Raw genomic sequence first — 24,633 nt, 5'->3', positions numbered from 1 at the left:
TGGCTGCAGCTCTCCCACCAATAGAGTATCTGCCTCAAGTTTGAATCTAGACATCCAGGGAATTCTTGTTTTATTCTTTTAAACTAATTACAAGCAAACATTTTTAGAAAACCAACTCAACTAAGACTGTTTCCCCAAGGAGCACTATTGCACTATCACATAGTAAAAGTGGGACAAAAAACCCCAAAACCTGGAACATTTGTAATATGAAAAGTTATGGGATTTCAGCAGAAACTATGGGACATGCACCTATTGCAAACAAAGTGGCATTAGGACCACAAAACCTTTGCAGGAACAACTGGTATTGAAAGTGCCATCACATATAGCTGCCAAGATGAGTACAAATCATGATGAATGCTCAGTTAAGAAAGGATGTCTGGAGGGACATTTATTCATTATTAAAAATCAACTCCCACTCCCCCGCAAGCCACAGGAAAGGCAGTCTTAAATACAGGCCAAAATATAAGCAGAAAATCAAGAACTTGCTCATAAGAATTAATGTTATCTAAATGCCTTTACTACAATCAAAACAGTGTATTAATATACATCATTCACTGTACATCAAGGAAATTAATAAACGGACAGAACAATCATGTTCATGTTAACTCAGGAATAAACCTCTTTGTGTTCAATGGAGCTCACTGCCTAGTAAGCAGGCCTTCAGCTGTTACATACATCAAACAACTCCAAAGTAATGTTCCAAAAACCTCCCAACGCAGTAAATCAGCCTAACATTACTAACAGTGCCAAACTTGATTTAAAATTCCAGCTCTTAGCTTCATTAATATGCAGGATATGACAACTATAGACTGGCAATTTCATTCACTGCATTGTGAGTGATCTACAGTAATTGTTTGACTGTAATAAGAGTGTTTAGATAGTATCAAGTGTTAACAGGCCAACATCTTGTATTTCTGCTCATTATTCATGACATCACTGGTACTAGCCAATTGTTGCTGGCAACAATCATGCCCAGAGTTTCAATGCCACGCTCACTCACGCAGAGGGTGAGCTTGCTGTGGAAATGTGATTTGAAAGACACCCAGATTTACCCATAAACGTCACTCTCACTCAAATCACATCATCTGGAAAGCCACTAAAAAGAGGCAGATTTAGGGGAGTACAACCTGTTTGCCCGCACTGGGCGCCAAGCCAAGAGGGTGCCACAGGGGGCACTGCAATAATGACAAACATTGGGAGGCGAGAGGCAGCAGGGGGCAAATTTTGGCATTGCACAGGCTGCCCCTGAAATTTTAAAGCTCAAAATATGCGACTGAACTCAAATAAACAAAGGACTTGTTATGAAATATTTTAGCTGCATGGAAGCACAACAATCATAGATCAGTGTTTCAGGAGCAGTGGCAGAGCTTCATGCTTCGGCACTGGGGGTGGAGAGCAGGCGGGGGCAGGGCTGGCGCATGTTCTGGGGGCAGGCAGGGGGGGGGCTGTTATGTACTGAAGTTCTCACCCTACCAGCAGCAGGATACTGCAGATAGTTTTCACTCAGGTCCACATATGCAAATAAGGGATTGAAAGTGACGTTCAGTGGATAGTTACAGAAAGTGGTTGCTGTTGCGTTGTAGTGGAGCTCTATATAAGCAGGCTGGCTGAACCCTTCAGTTCAGTTCTGTTCCGGCCTGTGAATAAGCAAGAGCTGTTTGAAGAATTGCTGTGTCGTCTGATATGTTCACCCACAACTTAACAAGGGCAGCCGCAATGGCACCCTGGGGATCATGCTGCTGGGGGCAGGGCGCTCCCCCCGCACTCTTCTTCCTCCGCCAGTGTCCAGGAGCTTCATGTATTTCTAAATTCCAAGCAATTCTTACAGCCCCCCTCTAAGGTAGGTCAGTATTATTGACCCCTTTTTGTAGATGGGGGACCGAGTCAGAGAGAATGTGGCTTACCTAAAACTGCTCTTATGTCAGAGGTGATATTGGAAGCAGGGACTTCCCAGTTTCTAGTTCCATCCCACACCTACTGCCTTGCACTAACTTGGGAATTGCTTACGCGCATGGGGTGCTCACATGAGCTCAGTGCTTCTTGCTTGCTCATCAAGATGGCAATCACTTCCAGATGAACCAAGTCAGCTCCAATAAGCCACAAGGCACAACACTGTCTGGAAGGAGCCTTCATGAATTGGAAATTGCTTTCTCCGTGTACACAAATCTGTTGACGGGTAAAGCAGAAGGAAAGGCAAACCTGCGCAGAATGTGTGGGCTGGGACTAATTTGGTAAGTCTGCGCCTGTTTGATGCAAGAGTTTTCAATATACCCCACCCACATTTCAATATCCTCACGGTGGATTCCACAGCCCAATAAAGCCCATACTTCTATGAATCTCCCATCCCCCAGTATTTTATGTAGCTTGATCTTTTTTATGTTCAGTAGGGCCAGGGGCCAAAGGCACTTCTCCAGAGCTGTTTTGGGTAAGGTTACAAGGCGTCCCCAGATTTACAAATCAGTTCCCATACAAAATCCATTGAAGTTGAAAAGCGTCCCCGGATTCATTGAAAAAAAATCTGGTAAGCTTAGTTTTGGGACTCTGTACAGGCCAGAATCCCTCCCTGGGCGACAGCCTCTCTCCAGGATCTATGACATTGGCCTTGTTCCACATCCTGGAGTTGGGAGTGGGAAGTTATTTTGCTGAAATATACCCTTGAATATCATGCCCTTTGCTTGCCTGGGTTGAAGGGTGTGTAGCCTACAATGTAGTCCAGTACACAAAGATAAGAATCACATTCATTGATGTGGATAACTAATCTTAAGAGTAGGAAAATGAAAACTAGGGGTCCCATCTGCACTATACATTTAAAGCAGTATCGTACCTCTTTAAACAGTCATGGTTTTCCTCAAAAACTCTTGGGTTCTGTAGTCTGTTAAAGGTGAGAGTTGCTAGGAGGCCCCCTATTCCCCTCACTGACCTACAATTCCCAGCGTGGTTTAACAGTCAATCCCACTTCCCAGGAAATGCTGAGAATTGCAGCTCTGTGAGGGGAATCAGGGTCTCCTGACAACTCGCAACACCCTTAGCAAACCACAGTTCCCATGATTCTTTGGGCAGGCCATGACTGTTCAAAGTGGTACGATACTGCTTTAAATATATAGTGCAGATGGGGCCTATGAGAACCTAAAATGGAAACATTCGCCCATTGCTAGCTGTATGTGTGACTTGGCTCACACCCTAAACTGGCCTCCTGTCCTTAGGTACGATGAAAGCTGTAATCCCCTAATCCTGTCACAAATGCTGAAGATTCACTTTTGGTGTTTGTATGATGGATGAGGTTGAAATGGCACCTTCCTGTCCTTCACCTCAGGCAGCAAAATGTCTTGGACTGTTCCTGAAATGGTGGCTCCCAGGCCCACACTATGGGAGCCATTATTAAATTACTGAAAGTGCCCTGAAATAAAAATTAGATCAGCACTTTGTGGGAAATTAAAATGGTGGTTCCAAGACCCAGCTCCCCAACAAAACAAATGTTTAAGTAGGGGAGGGACCTGGGTGGGCAGGCATTAATGGTGGGCATTGGCAGCTTCCCCCATCGCCTCAGCATATTGTTAATGCCTATAATTTAGGAGAGAGAGGTCACTCAGTCCTGCAAGGGATTTCACACTCTGAAGGCCCTGCAGAATGATGGATGTGTCTGAGATACTGGCTTTTACAAGGCATCTGTTTAAACCTCTGGAAGCACATCATTTGAGAATCTTGGCTCTAGGCTCATACTTCTTTGTCTTTGCTGCCTGCCTCGTGAATTATTTTCTCCAAATAATATAAAACAACCACACCTGGTTTCATCTGACAAGCATTGACAGCAGATGGCAGAGGATATGTGTTTTGGATCTGAGGAAGCCCAACTGAATTCATTGTTGACTGCTGTGTCTGTAACCAGAACCAGAGCCAGAGCTAGGATGCTGCTGGTTCTTTAATAATGTGGGATGGAGGAAATGGATCTTTTTCGGCCAGGGTGATTCGAAAGGCAAGCAAACACACTACCCCTTGGCAGGCTGAAAGCAAACAACGAGGGCAAAGGCTAGTAGGGACATTTCTTTCCACAGTGTGGCACGCCTGCAAGAGGGCATTGCTTTCCAGTGGCCTCAGCAGCTTTTTGCAGGTGGGAACCTTGAGGGGTGCTTGTTCCACAAACAGAGCAAACTCACCTTGAGCTCAGACACCAGGGCTTGATGGAAATAAAAGAGCTGAATTGCGAAGGACAGGGAGCTCTCTTAGTGGGGAAGTGGTACCTGCCTCTTTTGTGTGGTGAAACAACAAGGCACGTAGCACATTAGTTCCCCACAGATAAGCCATTCAGCTGCTGTTGCTTCTCAGGCTTGCCATATGCCCGGAAAATTCCGGACATGCCAGGAAATTGGACACCTAAAATGGCGTCCTGGGGGAAAAAATTGAATTTTAAGAGATGTACGGAATTTCCTGTACGTATGGCAATCCATTTTTTTGTTCAGTTTTCTGGTTTTTTTCCTCCCTCTGAATGCCCCCCTTATGTGGGAGACCCCAAGTGCACTCATGGCCCCTGCCTCCCCACGTGCAGCAGCCCCAAATGAGGAGGGGAGAGCGGAGGACAGTGGAAAGTTTGTGAGAGCATCCCTAAGTGCCCGCCAGCCGTCCGGAGAGGAAAATAAAGGCAACTCAGATATCCTGCCCCTGCTTTTCTCCCCTTTTGATAGCTGCTGTGTTAGTTTCTTGAAGCTGCTGCTTCGAGGAAGACAATCTTTACTCTTTCCAGGATGCAGAGCAGGAGGCAAGGAGCCCAGCTGAAAGGGAACAGGGCACCTGTTAGGAACAGGTCAAAAGGAACTTACCTCCTCAGTCCTACCCTCCCAAAGCAGGGGGGGGGCGGACCTCAACAAGGAATCTCCCTTCCCTTCCCCGCTAGAAGAAGAAGAACCAGCTCTTGGAGATGCTGAGGTTTGTTTGGGGGGAGGCTGTGCCACCGTCCCCTTCGCCCTGTGCGGGGGCGGGGAGGAAAAATAACTAAATAAAGTTGAAGTTGAAAATGTGTCCTCTTTCTTTGTTTTCGTGGGTTTCCTTTTAAAAAAAAAAAAGCTCAAAAAATTTGGGGGTGTCAGAAATTTTACTTTTTGAAATACGGCAAGCCTACTTTTCCTACTTCAGTGCCAAAGAGCAAAAGGGGTTTAAGGCCCCTTACACTTCTTACAAATCAAAGAGAGAAATGAAATGCACATTTTCATTCTTATATTTTATGGAGATACTCGGGCAATGATGAACCTCTCTCTGCACCCATTCTCTCTTTCATGCGACCATTTTTCTCCCATGAAAGTGAAGGGGGGGGTGATAGCTGCAATTCTGGGGAGTCATGGGTGAAATCCAAGAACATTCGTGGAGTGGGCTTGCTTTTAAACATACAGAAAAGCGGCTGATGGTGTGTGTGTTTTTGTCTCTTTGCTTTAATGACAGGAAAGTTCTGCTGTCACTTCAAACATCTGCTTGGCTACTGCCTGTGGCTCAATGGTGTTTGCTTTGCAATTAGGAACAGAATGAGCACTATGGGATTGATGCCATGCCATGTCATGAGTTCCCAGTTCTGAACTTTATACTGGTGACCAAGGAACCACTGAACCAAACTGGCAGGCAGCAGCCCACTGAATTCAGATGCAACAGCATCATGCCCTGCAGGACTAAAGGCAGGACCCTCGCTAGAGGCCTTCTCCTGCACTCCAGGAAATGATGGTCTTCCACACTACCTCATCCCCTGCTTTGCATGCATGCTGATGGTCACTCATTCATTCCCCAGCTGAAGCACTCCCTGTCTGGAACCCTGAAGAGGTTGTAGACAGGGCTGAGCTGGATGGACCAATGGATTTGACTCAGCATAAGGCAGCTTCCTGTGTTCCTATGTGTACGCATGTCATGTCAATGAGGTTTGTCCAGGAGAACTTCTGTACTGCTTTTAATGGTATTTACATCTTTATATAGCTGTACACCGCCCTGATATTTTATGAGAGGGCAGGATATAAATACTTTTTTTATAAATAAACATAATAAATAGCTTTCTGTGGATTGTGCCCATGGCAGATCAAGAACCATGTTTGCCTCCTACCTGGAGCCAAATTAAACAAAGGACTGCCCTTTCTTCACATATAAAGACAATAGTAGGCCGATGCTCAGATAAAGGGGAACACACACATTCCAAGCACTTAAATAATCTGAGCACTTTACATGGTGTTAGGAAAAGTGGTGTTAGGTACCTCTGGTACCAAAATAAGCTTTAAGCATGATGGCTGATAAATGTGGATGGAGTTGTGGCAGGTGATCACAACAAAGCAGGTGCCACCTTCATCACACCAAAGGATATGCATGTTGGGGACAGGAGCCCTTGCTGGGGCCACATCATTCCATTAGCTCCATCTCTTCTTTGAACCACACAAAGTGGCAGAGTCCTTGAAGGTCCTCTAGTTCAACTCCCTCTGTCCTTATTGCAAGTTGCACAATGAAGGCTGCAACGACAATAGGAAAACTTTGGCCTGCCAAATATTGTTGAACTGCAACTCCCACCATCTCTGGCCATTGTCCATGCATGATTGGACTGGCAGGAGTTGTAGTTCAGCAACATCTGGAGGGCCAAAGGTTCCCCATGTCTTAACTGCATTCTCCTCATGTTTAGCCAAAATCTGCTTACACAACATTTTCACCCACTGGTTCTAGTCTTGCCTTCTGGAGTCACAGAGAACAAGTCCGCTCCATCTTCTTTCTGCATGTCAGTCCTCTATCATGTCTCATCTTAATCTCTTCTTCTCCAGGCTAGACATACGCAACTCTTTCAAATGTTCCGTCTGGCAGCCTTCCCTAGGAAGAACTGAATGCCTTTGCAAATCAAACACCGGTGTGTTTTACATCCTAGGTTTCTTTCTAGGATAAAGACTGAGAAGTCTTTAGGATAAGAACTGAGAAGGGGGAAAGGCTGGCCTATAGATTAAGGTTACCATATGTCCCCGTTTCCTGGGGACGGTCCCCGGATTTACAAATCAGTCCCCATACAAAATCCTATCATTCCTACTGAAGTTGAAAAGTGTCCCCGGATTCATTGAAAAAAACCTGGTAGCCTTACTATAGATGGCAGGTTGTCCTTGTCCCATTTTCCTCTGCAAGTTTCTTCCAGGCTACACAAGTTCATTCACCCACGCAGCACTCAATAAATTACTCCGCCTACTGCAGTTGGCACAGGAACAGCCCTGCTTGCTAACGAGGTTGCTGATCATCATGGCAGAGAAAAGGTGCCTGCAATTCAAAGGCAGCATTAACAGGAATGGAGATGGGGTTGCCACTTCATGTGGCGCAACCCGTGCATCCATTGCAGGTGGCACAGGGCCAAAGGTGACATGGCAGTAGCAGAGGAAACAGTGGCTCTGATTTTCACAGCAATGGGTGAGGGGACTCGCTCTGCCCTGCCCTACCTCCCCACAGCTTCTCTATCCAAACGCTTTCCTTCTCAGCTAAGGTCCAAAACTGGGCATGGTGGTCTCTCAGCTCGCTAAAAGGCAACTGAAGAGCAGCTACAGGAAAGTAAGATGATGATGATTAGAGTTTATATACCACCCTATATCCAGAGGTCTCAGGGTGGTTCACAGAAAAGATCAACATAAAAACCACAATATATATAATCAAAATTAAAAAAACAACCCAATAATATCCTCCCCCCCCCAAAGAGCCACATTTTAAGAGGGTGTAGGATGTCAATCAGATCAACCAAAGGCCTGGTTTAAAAGGAATGTTTTTGCCTGGCGCCTAGATGCAGACACAGAGTAAATTCAGAACCCCTGATCAACACATACGCCCCAAAAGAGAAAGCGTTGATTTACTATGTTAGCCACGATCAGATTGCCCTCTGGTTATATGCAGATTGCCCCTGTGTGTCTTAAAACACATGCACACACCTTATTTTGAGAAAGGCCAGAATTTGAGCATGTGTTCTGCATGCAGGAGGTTCCGGGTTCAACTCTTGGAAGCTCTAGCTAGGAGACCCCTGGAGAGCTGCTGCCAGTCAGTGTGGTTCAGGGGTGGAGAATCTTTTTGGTTTTCTGGACACAGGCTTAGCTGGCCCCACCCCACAGGGTGAACCTACCTAATTTTCACTTTCTGAAACAATACACATTCCAAAACACAGTCGTCGTCGTCGTCGTCTTCTTCTTCTTCTTCTTGGAAATTTGCACTTCTCTGAATTTTGCAATGCAGCTCTCCAGCCAAGGAATGTGTGCAAAAATGCATGTGCTATGGTAAATAATGCATTAAAAATGTATTTTATTGAAAATAACATTAAAAATGAGTATACTGGGGAAATTGTTTTGCAAAATCATGTATATTAGGCCAAGTTGTAAAAAAAAAAAAGTGTAAATTAGTAGAAATTCTCACCAAAATGCTGGTGAAGATTTAGAAAGAATCTGTGAATTGATGTAGAATTTTGGAGAACTGAATTTAGGATTGGGGAAAACGAGAAACAGAGAAACTTAAACGAACAGTTCCACCCATCCTTAGTGAATGTGTTTGTGTTGCTCGTTTTTGAAGAAGGTGGAGTCATATTTGAGGAGGCCAACTGAGTGAAGAAGCACATCCAAGTAGTTAGGTTGCCCCCACCCCACCCCAGGCCAGTTTTCCCCAGTTCAACACCACCACAGATTGCTGATCTCTATCGCCCTGGGAACTGGGCCAAGGGACAGGATCCCATTAAAACCATGCAGCCAGAGAACCAACTCTGCCACTCCACCTCCCCGGGGGCAAAAAATGCCCTACAAAGGGAGACTCTGCAGCAAGGCTCCTTGCTTTGGCTATTAAAGACAATTATTTTAATTAAGGGACATGGACATGATGTAAGTAACGTCCTCTCCTTGTTCAGTGTCTTAATACCACTCCCTGTGCACCTCCTGCCTGGCTCTTTCAGTAACCAGTGCTGTTTTGAGCCCTAATATTACTATAGAGTCCTATTAGGGAGTCACATCAGTGCTGTGAATTTAGCAAAGAAGCTGAGAGCTGCCTGGGGCAGCTTGTTAAGGGGCTGGAATGTGAGGTTGCAGAGTTCTTTCAGGACCATTTTCCCAGAGTCTGGGTGGAGGCCTTTATCTTTCTCCTCTTCATTTTGGCTCTCTCCCACCCAACCAACCCCACCAACCACTTACCAAACCACCAGTTGTACAGAATAGAGTCTGGATTCTACCAGTTCAGACTGCTGATTGCAGGGAGTCAATTTTTCAGCACAGCCTAATCCACAGCTTGAAAAGTTCATCTTAAAGCGAAAAAGTTCTCTTTCAAGTCGACCCATACGGAACTGATTCCCTTTCCTATTGGTTCCTTTACAAAAAAAAAGAAGCTAGTTTGGTTTATGTCCAATTCATGCTTCATCCAAATGATTCTCGGGGGGGGGGGGATCAAGCTTTCAGAGAGCTACAAGCTTCTATGGAAAAATATAAAATATACTTAAGAAGATTAAGAAAGAAGAAAAGCATTCTCTCTCTCTGTGATGTCCTTCCACCCAAAAATAGAGAAAGAGCTTTTTATTCAGACAGACCTTGGGTTTGTGATCTAATTCCATGTCTTCGTTTCCCATTCTTGAAAGGTTTTAACTGGCTGTAGTTTACTGATTGGTTTTCCTGCTCTTTTTATCTTCTCCTATCATAGTTTTTATTTTTATAGGACTGTACAGTGGTGCCTCGGTTTTCAAACATAATCCATTCCAGAAGACCGTTCGACTTCCGAAACGTTCAAAAACTGAAGCATTTATTTATGGAAAACTCAATATGGAAGCCGTGTGGCACATTTGACTTCCGAAAAGCGTTCGAAAACTAAAGCAGTTGTTTCCGGGTTTTCGGCGTTCAGAAACCAAAACGTTCAACTTCCAGGACATTCTAAAACCGAGGTGCCACTGTATTTATTTATATTTATTACCTGCCTTAGGAGCTGTGTGAGGAAACATGGGATAGAATTACAGTGGTGCCCCGCAAGACGAAATTAATTCGTTCCGCAATTTTTGTCGTCTAGCGAATTTTTCGTCTTGCGAAGCACGAAATCCCATAGGAATGCATTGAAAATCAATTAATGCGTTCCTATGGTCAAAAAAAGTCCAAACAAAGCCAAATTTGGTACAACAACAGTTTATTAACTGCTCTTTAAAGTCACACATACTGTAAAGAGCAGTTCAAAAATTTAAGGGAAAATAAATTAACTTTATAAACAAAACATGTCTTTGTTTTTAGTCAAAGAAAAAAAGTCGCGAGACGTTTTCGTCTTGCGAAGCAAGCCCATAGAGGAAATTCGTCTTGCGAGGCAAATCGCGAACGGAAAAAACTTTCGTCTAGCGAGTTTTTTGTATTGCGAGGCATTCGTCTTGCGGGGCACCACTGTACATTGGAACAATAAACAAAGAAACTTGTTAGATCCATTGCCTCTTGTGAAGTCCACTATACAGACCTTACACAAATTACCTGAGGGGCAAGAATCGTATATCCCACTCACATACCTCTCAACTGTCCCACTTTAAGCAGGACACCCTAGAATTATAGACGCCATCTTGGCTTCTGAGTGGATCCCGGGATGTATTGCTTTGGCTCCCGCAAGAGCGTAGCCCCAAAAGACACCCGTTTCGGAGGGCCATGCTCTCTCACAAGTCACATGACTCCTGTGGTAGCTCATCCCTGAAAGATGTGCACCCCAGTTTTCCTCTGTGGGTATGCACTTATTTTCTCCCACTTCTGCAAAGCAGGCCCAAGGTATCATATATCAGTCAGTTAACCCAGATAATTGAGCTGATGATTTTCCAATGCAGTTTTCTGCATTAATTCCTTAAGCTGGAGTCACTATGGATAATAAGGGCAGCCCATAATCACGCCCTAAAGAAGCATCCAGAAAGGCAGGCAGCTGTGTTGATCCTTTATATATAAAGATCATCCAATGGTAATAAAACAGTGAGCTGTCAAAGGGCGGCGTAAGGGTATTAGTGCTGTGCTGAAAACTTCTTATTCATTTCCTCACCCACCCGTTCTCCATCAATGGGGGGGCGGGGGAATTGCACTCATAATAATCAAAGTTGAGAGGGGAAGATGGTGAAATTTTCAAGGGCAGAGTACAGGATTTTAAAAAGTGTGCCTCCAGGTCCTGCTATCCACCTGCTTGCTATCGGAAAATTCACTTATCCACACCCAAAGATTTATGCCCAACCTTGCCATATGCACCATGGATTCACTCATCCAAACAGCCCATTTCCTTACTTACTTCCTTGTTTGTTTGTGCTTTGTTTTGGCGGCAGCTATTTTTGGGGGAAACCATGGCGAGAGGGAGTGAGATTGGACACATCCGGGAGCAGTAGGGTCCATACAAATGAGCTTTCTATGTTGTCTAGCAAAGGGATTATATGTGCCATGCCAAACCTGTTTTCCAACCCCACCATTTTCTAACTCTAGTAAGCTTCGCTCCAATAACAGGCATCCTTGCTGGTGTGAAAAAAAAGCACCAGAACTACTCGTCCCTATGTTACGGCTCCCCGCGCCACTGGCTGGGTGCTTATCGGTTTTGTGTGGCCTAGTTCGGGGCAATGAGTGCCAAGCAAATGGACCAGAACTCTTCAGAAACACCAAGGTGAAAGGGAGGCAGAGCATGTTTCCAACAGAGCAGTCCCTGTATGTCGTCCTATCCTCCACGGAAATATGGAACTTCAAATCCAGGAGTGCTGGACTGTGTGCATTTATGCAATAGCATTTCCCTGTACAGTGGTACCTCTGGTTAAGTACTTAATTCGTTCCGGAGGTCCGTTCTTAACCTGAAACTGTTCTTAACCTGAAGCACCACTTTAGCTAATGGGGTCTCCTGCTGCTGCCGCGCCACCAGAGCACGATTTCTGTTCTCATCCTGAAGCAAAGTTCTTAACCTGAAGCACTATTTCTGGGTTAGCAGAGTCTGTAACCTGAAGCGTATGTAACCTGAAGCGTATGTAACCTGAAGCATATGTAACCTGAGGTACCACTGTATCTTTGGAAGTCTCTTGGCCTTGATCTGAGCCAAAGTGTGCAAATGACTCTTATCATGCTTCCTCGTTGTGATGCAAAGGGAAGCCATCGCAAAGAGGTGGTGGTGAGCTTAATTACTAAATGCTTCTAAAGCAAGAAAATTGCAGCATCAATCAGAAAGCCTTGCTTTGCGCAGGGCAGGGCACAGCGGCAGGACTGGCTGTGAAGCTAATTGCTGGACCCGGCTTACGCAATATATATATATATATTGACACCACCAACAGACTTCCTGCTTTGCTAGCAAGATGTGGTCCAGCCAGTTGCCATTCATCAACCCATCTAGGAGGCCAACCATTGAATGCGACCCAACTCTGCGCAGATTCCAGGGCTTCCCTCGCCCTCGGCCCCACCTGAAAAACAAGTGAGTCAGGGCATCTTCAAAAGGAAGGTGTGGCAAGGGAGATAAGGGAAGCAGCAGGCACGGGGACTACCAAAACAAAACAGGGAACACCCCCTGCAAAGGGGATATAAATGAACTGGAGGAACTGGACACATTGCAAGAGGAGGAATTAAGAACTGGAAGGGCACTTGGAATCTGACAAAGGGACAATGTGCATGAACTGGAAAAATTAAATGCAGCTCCCTTCCATGATTGGTTGGAAGATATGTACAACTCACTACACATGAACAAGTCGCATACAAATGTAGACTTGCCATGGACAAATTTAGCGATAGTTGGAATTCATTTTTATAAATACAGTAATAAGCTAAGGTCTGGTTAATTATAATGACAATTTTTTGAAATGTATACAAGTATTTGGGTGCCCCCCCCCCCGTTTTGTTTTTACATGTGTGTTGCTTCTTTCTTCTTCTTTCATATTATCTTACTGGTAATTACGTACTTTTTATCCTTCAATAAAATAATAATAATAATAATAATAATAATAATAATAATAATAATAATAATAATAATAATAATAATAGAAGAAGGAGAAGAAGAAGAACTGGAAGGGTACTTGCTGTCAAACACCCGACTAAATTCCACAGTGATTTACTTTATTGCACTGCAATTATACCCACTGCTGGAGTCTGTGAAAATTATTTACTATCCAGTGCAGAAGTAATAAGGGTTGTGTGAAATGCCCTCCAATTTTGATATTAATCTCAAAATCAGCACATTCCACACAGCTGAACAAATGTCTAGAAATGATGCCTCGGCACATTGTTTCAGTGATGCACAGCACTGCTTTGTCCCCCTGGCAACGGTTTCTTCTGAGCACCATTTTGATTTCTCTTCTTTGCCCTCAATGCTCTTGGACTTGCTTGCCTGCCCTGCTCTTCAGCCTGGTTGGCTAGCGATGATCCATTCTATTATATTTGCAAGTGCTCACGTCGCCACTGTATTGGATGTAGCTTTGTAGATGGGATGCTGCTGGCAAAACTTGGAGGTTGCCACAGCCAATAGGATTAAACGCCAATGAAGGCCAACGAGGTTGGGGACAGTGAGAGTAAAAAAAGACAAATGGCACTGGGAACAGCATGGAAACGATTTAAGCGGGCTTATGAATGCCATAAATTGCTGAAAAAGAGAGGCAGTGTTCATTACAAAACAAGGCAAGTCGTTTAGGTTTGACCCTTAGAGTAACCAGCAGTGGTGACATGGGAATTTTGAAGGGGGCTGTGGAATGATGTAGAGAGTCAACATTGCTTCTGTGAGATGTGGCCTCTGTCACATCTGTGATGCAGCAAACTTGAAGCAAAGTCTACCCTCTCAATGGGGGCGAATGTGGGTCCGTGGCTCAGTGGTACAGCATCAGCTTTGAGTGTTAAAGGTCCCAGGTTCTATCCCTAGGTCCAGAAATTGTGGCAAAAAACTCCACCACCAGCAGTAACTGGGAGCCCACCAGAAATTGCCCAGTGGCACACCAATGGATTGCACCCCACCTCCTCTATATCATAGAGGCAGGAGTGGCCTGGTCTGTCTCTGCTCCAAAGGTGAAATGGGAACTGTCCCCAACTTGGCAGCCCCAAAACTCTTTATGGCCCACCTTTTCAGGTTGAATAGTGAACTGAATGTCATTTCCTTCTTGCCAGTGCCCCTCTCTCTGGTTGCTTAAAAATGGAAAAAGCTTGCTAGCACTGCATGCCAACGGAGCTTTATTAAGTACAAACCCCAAAATTTGGGAGACTGTGCCATTCAGGCAAATTTACGAAGCTCCTCCTAAATGCCTGTGTTAGTTAGAAGACTTTTATCTGTTATTAAAAAACTCAATGAAAAGTACTTTAAAGAAAAAACACTCCATATTTGAAACTATAGACTAGCAAGTTCTGTCTCTCGAAAGGACAGAGGTATTTACCAGGTTTGACGTGTTACTTATTGCGATTTTTAAGGGGCAAGGCAAAACATTGGGCTTGTACTCCAAAATGGTGCAAATGGAGTCAATCGATGCTGCCAACTACAGTGCCATTAACTAGGACCCTAGGTTTTAGTATCAATTTCTCATTTTGGGAGTGGGGTGTGTGATGCAGAAGGGTTTGAAACTCTTGTAAAAGTTTGGGACCAGTTTGGAGTGAATTGGACAATACTGGGTTTGGCAGGGATACCTGTGGCCCCTAGCCTGAGTATCCGTTACTCAGTTTGGGGAGTGGTACAAAACATGGGGTTTGCAGTACAAAACTATTGCAAAAGTTTGGCACCAGTTTGGAGTAAATCAGACAATGCTGGATTTGGGGGTGTTAACTATGAACCCCAGTTTGAGTAACAATTGCTCAGTTGGGGGGTGGTACAATACACAGGGTTCTCAGTACAAAACAGCACAAAATAAGTAAAATTATTTGGCACCAGTTGAGGAAATCCCAAATTTTGGGGTTTATACTTAACAAAGCTCCTGAAGGGGTGAGGGGAGAGTCAAGTCTTTGAGAAACTGGTAATCAAGTTTCTCTCAAAGAAGACCACACTGCAGTTCTAACTTCTGTAAAGAGTTTATCACACTATAGATGTTAATGAGTGAAGCCAGGATGTCTATGCTATTGTCTCCAGCAACTGTTTTATGAATGGCTGCTGTTAATAAGGCGATTATCACTGTCTGTGGTCTCTGCATTTCATTTTCCTCTGTCCTCACTGTTTACAATCCTCCCCTCCCTGGCAACATCTGTATAACACATCATGCACATAACAATATAGATTGTAGTATATGAAAGCTTACGCCACCATTAAGGATGAGCTAATCTGTCAATTTCACTTATTTCAGTTATAAGTTAAGTTCTCCATGTTAGTTTGTGCATGTTTTCTATAAAGCCCTCAAGGAAAATTCATCAGTATCTTAGTGCAAATTTCTTCTCATGTACACATTTTTGTGTGCCATCTTCCACAATACAGTGGTACTTTGGTACACAAATGGCTTGGCTTCCGAACAAATCAGCTCCCAAACACCGCAAACCCGGAAGTGTTCTGGTTTGTGAACATTTTCCGGAAGCCGAACATCCAATGCAACTTCCGATTGAGTGCAGGAAGCTCCTACAGCCAATCAGAAGCCACCCTTTGGTTTTCGAACGGTTTCGGGAGTTGAACGGACTCCTGGAATGGATTAAATTCAAGAACCAAGGTACCACTGTATGTGTATAGTGCATTTTTGTATGTTATTTTCACCAATATATGCACATTCTAAACAGATGCGTGCATTCTTGTACATGTTTCTTTGCTGCAAAACTGCATTGCTAAATTTGGAGAAGTGTGAATATCAAAGGATGGCTCTCTTTTAGTTTTCACATTGTTTCATAAAGGGATTGTGAACTGGACTGAATCTCTCACACAGCTCTCCCTACACACAGTTCCCTCTGTACCGCATCTACCACCTGAGGCAGCTGCCTCTTTCTGTTTAACGGTAGCGCCAGCCCTACACCAGTCCCACAACTCCCCGATAAATGATGGCAGCTCCCAGACACAGACACTGTTTCCTGCTCCCACTAGGTAGGTTTATTGAGGGGTCTAACCAGAGGGCGGGGATGCGGGTGGCGCTGTGGGTTAAACCACAGAGCCTAGGACTTGCCGATCAGAAGGTCGGCAGTTCGAATCCCTGCAACGGGGTGAGTTCCCGTTGCTCGGTCCCTGCTCCTGCCAACCTAGTTCAAAAGCACATCAAAGTGCAAATAGATAAATAGGTACCGCTGCGGCGGGAAGGTAAACGGCGTTTCCGTGCACTGCTCTGGTTCACCAGAAGTGGCTCAGTCATGCTGGCCACTTGACCCAGAAGCTGGATGCCGTCTCCCTTGGCCAGAAAAGCGAGATGAACACTGCAACCCCAGAGTTGGTCATGACTGGACCTAATGGTCAGGGGTCCCCTTACCTTACCCTTAACCAGAGGGCACTGTGCTGAGAAATAATCAATGCCTCATAATTGTAGCCTAGGGCAATGCTAATGCTGGGCCTGGCAGGAAGGGATATCAAATTTTAATAGCCCCTTACACCAAAAACTCCCTGCATGTAGCAACTTAGCACATCTCAATTCCCCACAACCTTTCTCCTTGACATGCTAGCTTTCCACATGCAAGGCACTTCCGAAATAAGAGAAGCATTCAAAACAATTGCCAGCCGGCCTTGCTAAGTGGTGCTGTCCCAGGGCAACTGTGGTGTGTGTTTTTCCTTAATATTTGAATTGGCTTTCACGTGCTGCTGTCTGTAGCTGTTCTTTAGCCCTTGAACAGCAACCTGGAAAGGCCTGAACAGCACTCTGCACTGGTGAGTCATCTGCTGACAGCAGCAAAGTCAGCCCTAAACACAGGTTTGAGGACAAGGCAGATTCAGTTCGTCACAACAGATCTCAGAATGGGGAGCACATGGGAATAATGAACAGGACCTGTGAGCTCTCTCACACAGGATTAGAAAGAGCAAACCACAGACCACTTCTTTTCATTTCACTTTCCCTCCTTCCCCATTTCATTAAATGTTAATTTTCTTTTTGTTTCTAGCTACATTTTTTTCAAAACAGCTTCTTTTCATTGAACTGAAGTGTTATAGGATTGTGATTTTTGTTCTGTAATATTTTGTCATTTCTATGGTTTGCAAACTTCTTTCTGCCTGAGAGATGGAGATTTCCACTGTCTCACCCACAAATATGGATTGTCTGGACCTCATATTTTCGTTTTACCCTTAGAACACATAACATTGTGTTACAGAGGATCTTCCATTACTGTTTGTGTTGGTTTTTTTTGAAGAAAAAAAAAAACCACAACCACAAATAAGTATGAGATTTAGTGGGGTGTATAAAATTCAGCATGAGACCCTCCCTGTGATCTTAGGCTGAAGTAATAATAAAAATAGCAGTAATACTGACAACAGAAAAATCAGCAGAGCTCTTTTTTCTCCCACAATGCCTTTCCCAACATGGTGTCCTCCAGATGTTTTGGACTATTGATCCCATCAGCCCCAGTCAGCACAGCCAATGGTTAAGGATGATGGAAGTTGTAGTCCACCCATATCTGGGCTGCACAACCATGTTAGTGAAGGCTGGACGGGGCATTGTGTTGTGTGTGTTTGTGGAAATTGTGACCAGCACCCACAAATGCTACATCTAGAGCATTAGGTAGGGGGAAATGTTGTTCAGGAGCCATCGTTTTTCTGTAGTAATTTGCTGTTGTCTCTGAAGGAAGAGCAAAGGCAGAGCCAACACAATCTGGCATTTCGCCACTTTAGATCGAACATCAATGCATTGTTCAGATATCTATACACTGCATAAATTCTTATTCTAAAAAGAACCCAGAATTTCCCAGCAATTTTGAGAATTGCCTTTTGCTTTTCCAGTCTCAGCCACTGCTTCCCTTCCTCCTTCTACTTCCTGAGCTACCCCGTCAAAACACACACTTCCAAACAGAAGATTAATATCGCAGAACCATTTTATGGAGTAACCTGGCAAAGTTAGAAGCAGTCCGGGGCACTACAGCCCGTTTTCTTTAATCCCCCGAGTCATGCTCCACAAGGATACCAGTTGATGCTAGCGAAAGGCATTGAGAGTTGGGCATGCCAACACAGCTTGCCCCCTCCCCTGGCATAGTTCCTTTGCCAGGGCCAACCAAAGCATTCTTGGTCCCGAAACTTGGCCTGGAACCAGTCTGAAATGGATCCAGATCATTAATTTCATCCAGAAGTGCCTCAACCTGTTTAGCTTATTTTCCTGGGAAAGCTTAATGTCTTGAGCAAGAAATGGAGCTTTGCTGATCACTTCTTATATTCTGAATGTATGGAAATTGCAGTCATCTCATATACCAGAATCAAAGAGCTAAAGATGGATTGTCTACACTACCACTAGACAAAATCATGGAGCACAAGGCTACCAATGACTACTAGGCAAAGCGAGTACATGTAACTTGCAGGGTCAAATGCCTCAGAATTACCAGTTACTGGGGAACAGCAGTGAGAAAGGTGCTGTTGCTTGTGGGCTTCCCATAGGTATCTGGTTGGCCACTGTGGAAAGCAGGATGCTAGGCCTTTTGTCTGATTAAGCACTCTTCTAAATATCACTTGCTGGGGTAACATTTGGAGGAAGGTTGCCCCCTAGTGGTCCAGTGATTTGTGGCACTTTCCCTAAGCGTGTTGCAGCTACATGGTTAACAAATCTACAATTCCCAGGATTTTTGAGGGGAAGCCATCGCTGATCGAGGTGGCATGACAATGCAGGTGGGACTTCTCTTTCACTTGCATCACCACCACCATCTATTCCGCCTGGCTTTCAATTTGAATTTAGCCTGATCTTTTATTCCCCTTCCTTCCCTCCACCTCCCCTTTTTATGAAGGTTACCTGCTCTGGGATCCCACAGCTAATTCTCCCCTGGCCTCCTCGCTGGCCCAAATAGGACTTATTGGATGTTTATTGGATGGATTTCCCCCTAAATTGATTTTTGAACTTTGAATTTGTTATTCACGCTTTTATACTGTATTTTATGTTTTTTTTTTTGGTTGTATCACAATTAAGTGTTTTAAATTTGTTGTTAGCCGCCCTGAGCCCGGTTTTCTGAACCGGGAAGGGCGGGGTATAAATAAAAAGTTGTTGTTGTTGTTGTTATCATCTCTTTCCCCCCCCTCCCATTCCTTCCTTCCTTTTCTTTGGACAGCGACGTGGCTGTTTGAAGCACCCAAGCCCTACCGCTCTTGCTAATTTGCCTCTCCCTTCATTGCCTCCCTGCTCCTGCCAAGCCCTGCTCCCAGGGGGCCATTCTCACTTTGGCGCAACAATGTGAAGGTTGGTGCCCAGTGGACAAACAGCACAAGTGACCCTCTCCTTCATGGATCACCCTTTTCAGAGTAAAGAGAGAGTTTCTGCCTCCATTTAAAGCACTATTACACTACTTTAAACAGCCATGGCTTCCCCCCAAAGAATCATGGGAGATGTCAGCGGTTAAGCATGCTGAGAGTTGTTAGGAGACCTCTGTTCCTTTCACAGAGCGACAGTTCCCATCGAGGTTTAACAATCGACCCCTCTTTCTAGGGGGCTATGGGAATTATAGTTCTGTGTGGGGAACAGGGGTCTGCCAACAACTCCTAGCACCCCAGCAAACTGCAGTTCTCAGGATTATTTAGGGGTTAAAAGTTAATGACTGTTAAAAGTGACCTAAGAGTGCTTTAAATGTATGGTGATGATGTGCTCCAAGTCTCCAAAAAATCATCAGAAAATAGCTAACCTTTCCCAGCATCGTGTGTGTGTGTGTGTGTGTGTGTGTGTGTTATGCTTAAAAAACAAAAGAGAGCACATAAGGGAGGGAGGAATCAGTACAGGCCACTAAAAATTAAAACATTCATTTATTAGAATATTTATGTAAAAAGACTCTCTTTACACTTCTTTTTTTTATACAATAGTTGTTTTTTCATTGCTTTATCAGCTCCTGCTGGAGAGAGAACATTTGTACATGAAAGCACATACAGGCTACTGCGGTCTACTGATCTCTGCTCAGCCTGAAGCAGAGCGCTATGGCAAGGCCCAGGTTAGGTCGAGAGTACACAGAGCCGTGTGGTGGGAGTGGGGGCGAGACGGATGAGCCCCCTTCTGCCGCTCTTCCCCCCTCTTACCTGTGCCGCTTGCAGCTCTTCCCCTCTTGTGTGTTTGTTGTGGGGGAAGCATGCTGGAGGAAGGAGAGGGTGTTGCTATTTGGGTGGGAGAAAAGATGGACAGGTTTGCACAGAGAGCTATTAACAGGCCTAGTCTAGCCATCCCGGCTGGAGCTGGGAGGGACCAGACAGAGCGAGCGGCAAATCACAACACCATTTTTATTTTATTTTTGCGCAGGCAGACACTGTATGGCTAAAAAGGCACAGCACAGGGGGCAGAAAATTAAAATGCCCCCTTCAGGATGGGGTGGGATGGGGGTGAGGAACTAAGAACTACTGGAAGGGGGGGGGGGGACAGCAGGCACCAGCATGGCTCTGTAAAGGGCACACTTCTTGAAAGAAGCTTCGATAACAGAATTGCAATATCCAGAACTGGTGTCTAAAGTGCAGAAACCCATTCTACTCTCTACCTTAGTCTTATCACCACCACCAACACACCCATCCTCAGAAAAGGGGGGGAAACAAAACACAATCAGCTCAGACTGGGAAGATATAGATCAGTGCAGGGCAGTAACCTAACACACAGGATTGCCCCCACCCCCCAAACCCACCAGAGATCCCACAAGCCCTGTGGGAGATGAAGACACAAATATCTGGAGGGTGCCAGGTTGGGAAAGGCTGGCCTCTTGTCCTCCAGATATTAGACTACAATTCCCATCATCCCAGGCTGTTGGGCATGTTGGCAGATGTTGATGGGAGTTGTAGTCAAGCAACCTTTGGAGGGCCATAGGGTCCCAACCCTCCTGGTATAGAGCAGAAAGCAACCTCACTGAGCAAGAAAGTTCTATGTCCCCTTTCTGAATTCCTTTCTTTTTCTTTGGGGGTCAGCAATGGGGAATCCCTGCAATGCCTTCACAGGAAAGCCATCTTTGGCTAAGGGCCAACTCTACGAAGGGAGCAGACCACTCTTTGATGAAGCTTGTCATTTGAGAATGCAGGGCAGGGCTGCAGCTGAAAGACTCCCATATACCCACCTATCTATAAATACCCAGCATATTGGAAACAACCATGTCACAGCAAAAATTATAACCCACATTCAGATTCCGCCCCCCTTCACATGTGAGAACATTCAATCATGCCCTTTCCGCCACCTGGCGCTTTGAAGAGGCACCGTCTCAGCCATGTGATTTGCTTGCTCTGTAGGCAACACTTTGTCTTCGTGAACCCCCACCTGGGGGATGGACGGGATTTCCTGGAACTTCCAGACACAAAAGCCTTGCTATTATTTGCAAGGTTGGATTTATTCCCGGTTGTAGAATAGTTGTGGCGCTCCACCGTAATACATAATTTGGTGGTCAAGGATGGAGACATGAGTTTTATAGGCTAGGATAATGAGGGGCTAGCTTTTTGGAAACCAGAAGTAAGGTAACTGAAAGAGGCACTGGGAGCAGCTCTGGGGTAGCCAATGTGGGTGCCCTCCAAAATGGCGGACTCCAACTCCCATCAGCCCCAGCCAGCATGGCCAATGGTCAGGAGTGATAAAAGCTGTAGTCCAAAACATATGGAGGGCACCAAGTTGGGAACAACTGGCCTAGCACCATCTATTGGAGGAGGATGCCCACTGCAGAGTGAAGGCCGGAGGGAGAGCAGAGTCTAGCAGGCAGGTGAGGGAAAACAGAACTGAGAGGAGCTCGTCAGAGGGCGATGGGCCATAAACCAGTTAAAGGATGCCCCTGTTGAGATAGCTCTCTCTGGAAGGAGAAGCAGCTGGCTCCTCTGCAGCTGATATTGCTAAAAGGTAACGCCCAAACCCAGCTACCTACTAGAGTTCATGCTCTCAAGTTTATAGGCAGAAAAAAAAGGCTATTAAAGCTTTTCACAGAAGCAGCCTTTGCCAATCTGGTATCTTCCAGACATTTTGGACTACAACTCCCATCAGCTCACATAGGTTGTGGCTGATGGGAAACTGCATACCCAAAGCATCTGCAAGGCACCAGGTTGGCAAAGGACAAGTAGAACAGCCCTCTGCGCAGGCACCCTAAGTGCCCTTTGTAGAATAATTTGACGCCTTTTAAAGAAACAAATACCCTGTGCCATTGTTTTTTTAAGGTTAAAATAAACCAGCAATTATATATGTACAGCCATGTATTCATCTTTGGTCAACAAAATGCTCTTTGTGTGTGTTTTTTAAAAGGTAATTTGGATTATAAGATGAGAAAGTGGGTAACTCCAGGAAAAGAGGGGAAGGTATGCTGGATAATTTTAGACAGGTGATCACAATCAGTCCCTGGTGTTGGAGCACACTTACCGCTCAGGTTCTAGGAGCAAACAGCTTAGTTACACTTAACAGACTTGTGAAACAAAAAGAAACCAGATGACTCTGAAATTTGGAACTTCCAAAAGGCTAGAATAATTTTCTTATGGCTTCATGGGATTTAAAAAGAAATCTACAAACTCTATAGGATTGGAATGCTTTGTTAACCCAACCAACCACCTGGTGCAGAAAACTGGTGTCAGAAAAATGCCACACTCCTTCCAAGCCAGCAGTGCTCTAAAATAAAATTTTAAAAATCACGCCTGGTTTAAAGCACGCCTGGCTCAGTGTTTTCTTTCAAGAGTCCTCTTTAGCGGAGAAGCTACTGCCAACGCCATCTCTAGAAGACGACAAGCAAAATATACAGAAAAAATGAAGAGAAGTGCAGCTGGTGATTTAAAGCCATACTCGAATCCCACAGAGTTCCAGCTTCACCACTGGCCCACAGGAATGCCGGGGACTGGCTTGGGGTTACACAGCACGCCACCCCGCCCCAGACTGTGCTATACCTGATACAAGATGCACTTCCTCGTCTTCTCCAGTGTGTTTGGAAAGGAAAATCAGAGCAGCAAGAAGGAGAAAAGAGAGGGCTCTCTAAAGTGCAAATGAACAAGAGGATTCAGGTGCCTAAACGAAAGCAGTCTCTTGGCGCTAAGGGGAAAGGTAGCAGTGGGGCAAAGCATGCCACCCTACCCATCCCAGAGGAAGGGATGCTCCTCTTAATGCGGAAAAGGGGATAAGCAGGGCTCTGGCATTTTTCAGGACAAGGGATTTTGGTCACCCACTATGCCTGCCGCTTTCCTTAGCAAAACAGCCAAGCTGGCATAAGATGTGCATTCCATCTGGGTTATTATTTCTCACCTCCTAGTAAAGCTTCCAAAATGAAGAGCACAAAGAGAGAGAGGGGGTGGGGGGAAAGAGAGAGGAAGAGGGAGAGAGAGAGAGAGGAAGAGGAGAAAGCAACTGAGAAAAGCCCAAGGTATGTGTGTGTTTGCAGGAAGCTCCCCCTACTGGTCAGGTGTAGAAGTGCATGGGGAGGAGCTCACTGGCCTTTGGGGATGAAGGGTTCCCCCTCGTCAGGATCGGGCCTAGGCCCAGGGTCACTCAAGCATCGCATTATCCGCTGGTTACTGGGGCTGTCGCCAGTTCCAGGGGTGAAGACGTCATCTGTGCCTGGAGAGGAAGGTTCTTTGGCCCGCATTACCAGCCCCTGCTCATCCTCGTCTTCCTCTGGGGATGGTGGGAGGCGGCTCATTCCCTTCAGCGCCTCGTTCACCAAGTCAACAGATTCTGGAGACTGCGGGGACGCAGGGTCGATGGTGATGATAGGGAGGTTCTCGGAGTCCGGCTTGGGGTCATAAGCTAGAGGGTCTGGAGAGGGAAAGGAAAGATCATGTTGGAGGTCAACAGCAGGGATCATTCTGTTGTAACTTAAGGGTTAATTCTGTTGCCAAGAAGCCAGCTAACCAAGAGGGGCTGGAGCTGTTGCTTAGCATCCAATCAGAGTGGGATGGTCTTTGCTGAGGTAGCACTTATTGTGATTGGCTATGTAATTCTGCGGGAGTTTTCTCCCCTGTATATTTGATTGAATATCTAACCCTTCTATGTACCAGGAAAATTTGGAGGAACACTGAAAAAACTCCTGTTCAGTATTTTGTCCTTTGGAAAGACTTTTTAATACAAGGTTTTACTCACTTAAAATGAGTAGTATGAATATGTTCATGTCCCCTCAATCAACAGCATTAGAGAACAATAATTCATATGTACACTATAAGCATATACAACACTCAAATCCAAGATAAATTTCTGCATCTAGGAGCGCCTTCGTTGCTTGTGAATTGCTGCTTGGTTTCTTCCGGCAACCTGTTTTAAGCTTAGATATACTAGAAGCAAGTATCCCACATCTGCTGTCCTTTTGACTGGCACCTCCCTTGACCAGCACATTTTCATATCTCCCTTCAAATGACTGTGACATGTATATTCAAAGTATGCACACTTTGGGGGCTGCAACCCTGTGTGTGGTTTCTTGGGATGAAAGCACCTTTAAAAGTGCATCTTACTTTTGGGTTAACACATAAAGGATTGCTCTGTAAATTTAATAAATACGCCAAATATTACATGCTAAGTTATAAATGCCACATCTCAGCCTGTTAAAGTAGGAAAATAATTTAGGTTTGATAAGAAAGTATTGCATGTATTTAAATCCCCCCTCCAAAAAAAGTTTTCAGGTATTTCTTCACCGTCAAAAATATGCCCCCGCAAGACTACAAAATGTCCCTATATTTTACACTCTATTCCTAAACGAAGCCAGTTAAGAG

General features: G+C 45.0%; 1 protein-coding gene across 1 annotated transcript in view; it reads right to left on the bottom strand.

Annotated features, from left to right (window-relative positions):
- Window positions 1–19,736: 19,736 nt before the first annotated feature.
- SLC9A1 (solute carrier family 9 member A1) overlaps window positions 19,737–24,633 on the bottom strand; it is a 72,575-nt gene continuing 67,678 nt past the window's right edge. Inside the window, exon 12 of the mRNA XM_081202747.1 lies at window positions 19,737–23,686. Coding sequence (XP_081058873.1) covers window positions 23,358–23,686 — 329 coding nt within the window. The 3' untranslated portion in view covers window positions 19,737–23,357. The remainder of the gene's footprint in view (window positions 23,687–24,633) is intronic.

Source organism: Podarcis bocagei (genome assembly GCF_964188305.1).
Source record: "Podarcis bocagei genome assembly, chromosome: 7".
Lineage (NCBI taxonomy): Eukaryota > Metazoa > Chordata > Lepidosauria > Squamata > Lacertidae > Podarcis > Podarcis bocagei.
The sequence above is the reverse complement of the archived record's forward strand: the minus strand, read 5'-3'. Positions and strand labels throughout refer to the sequence as shown.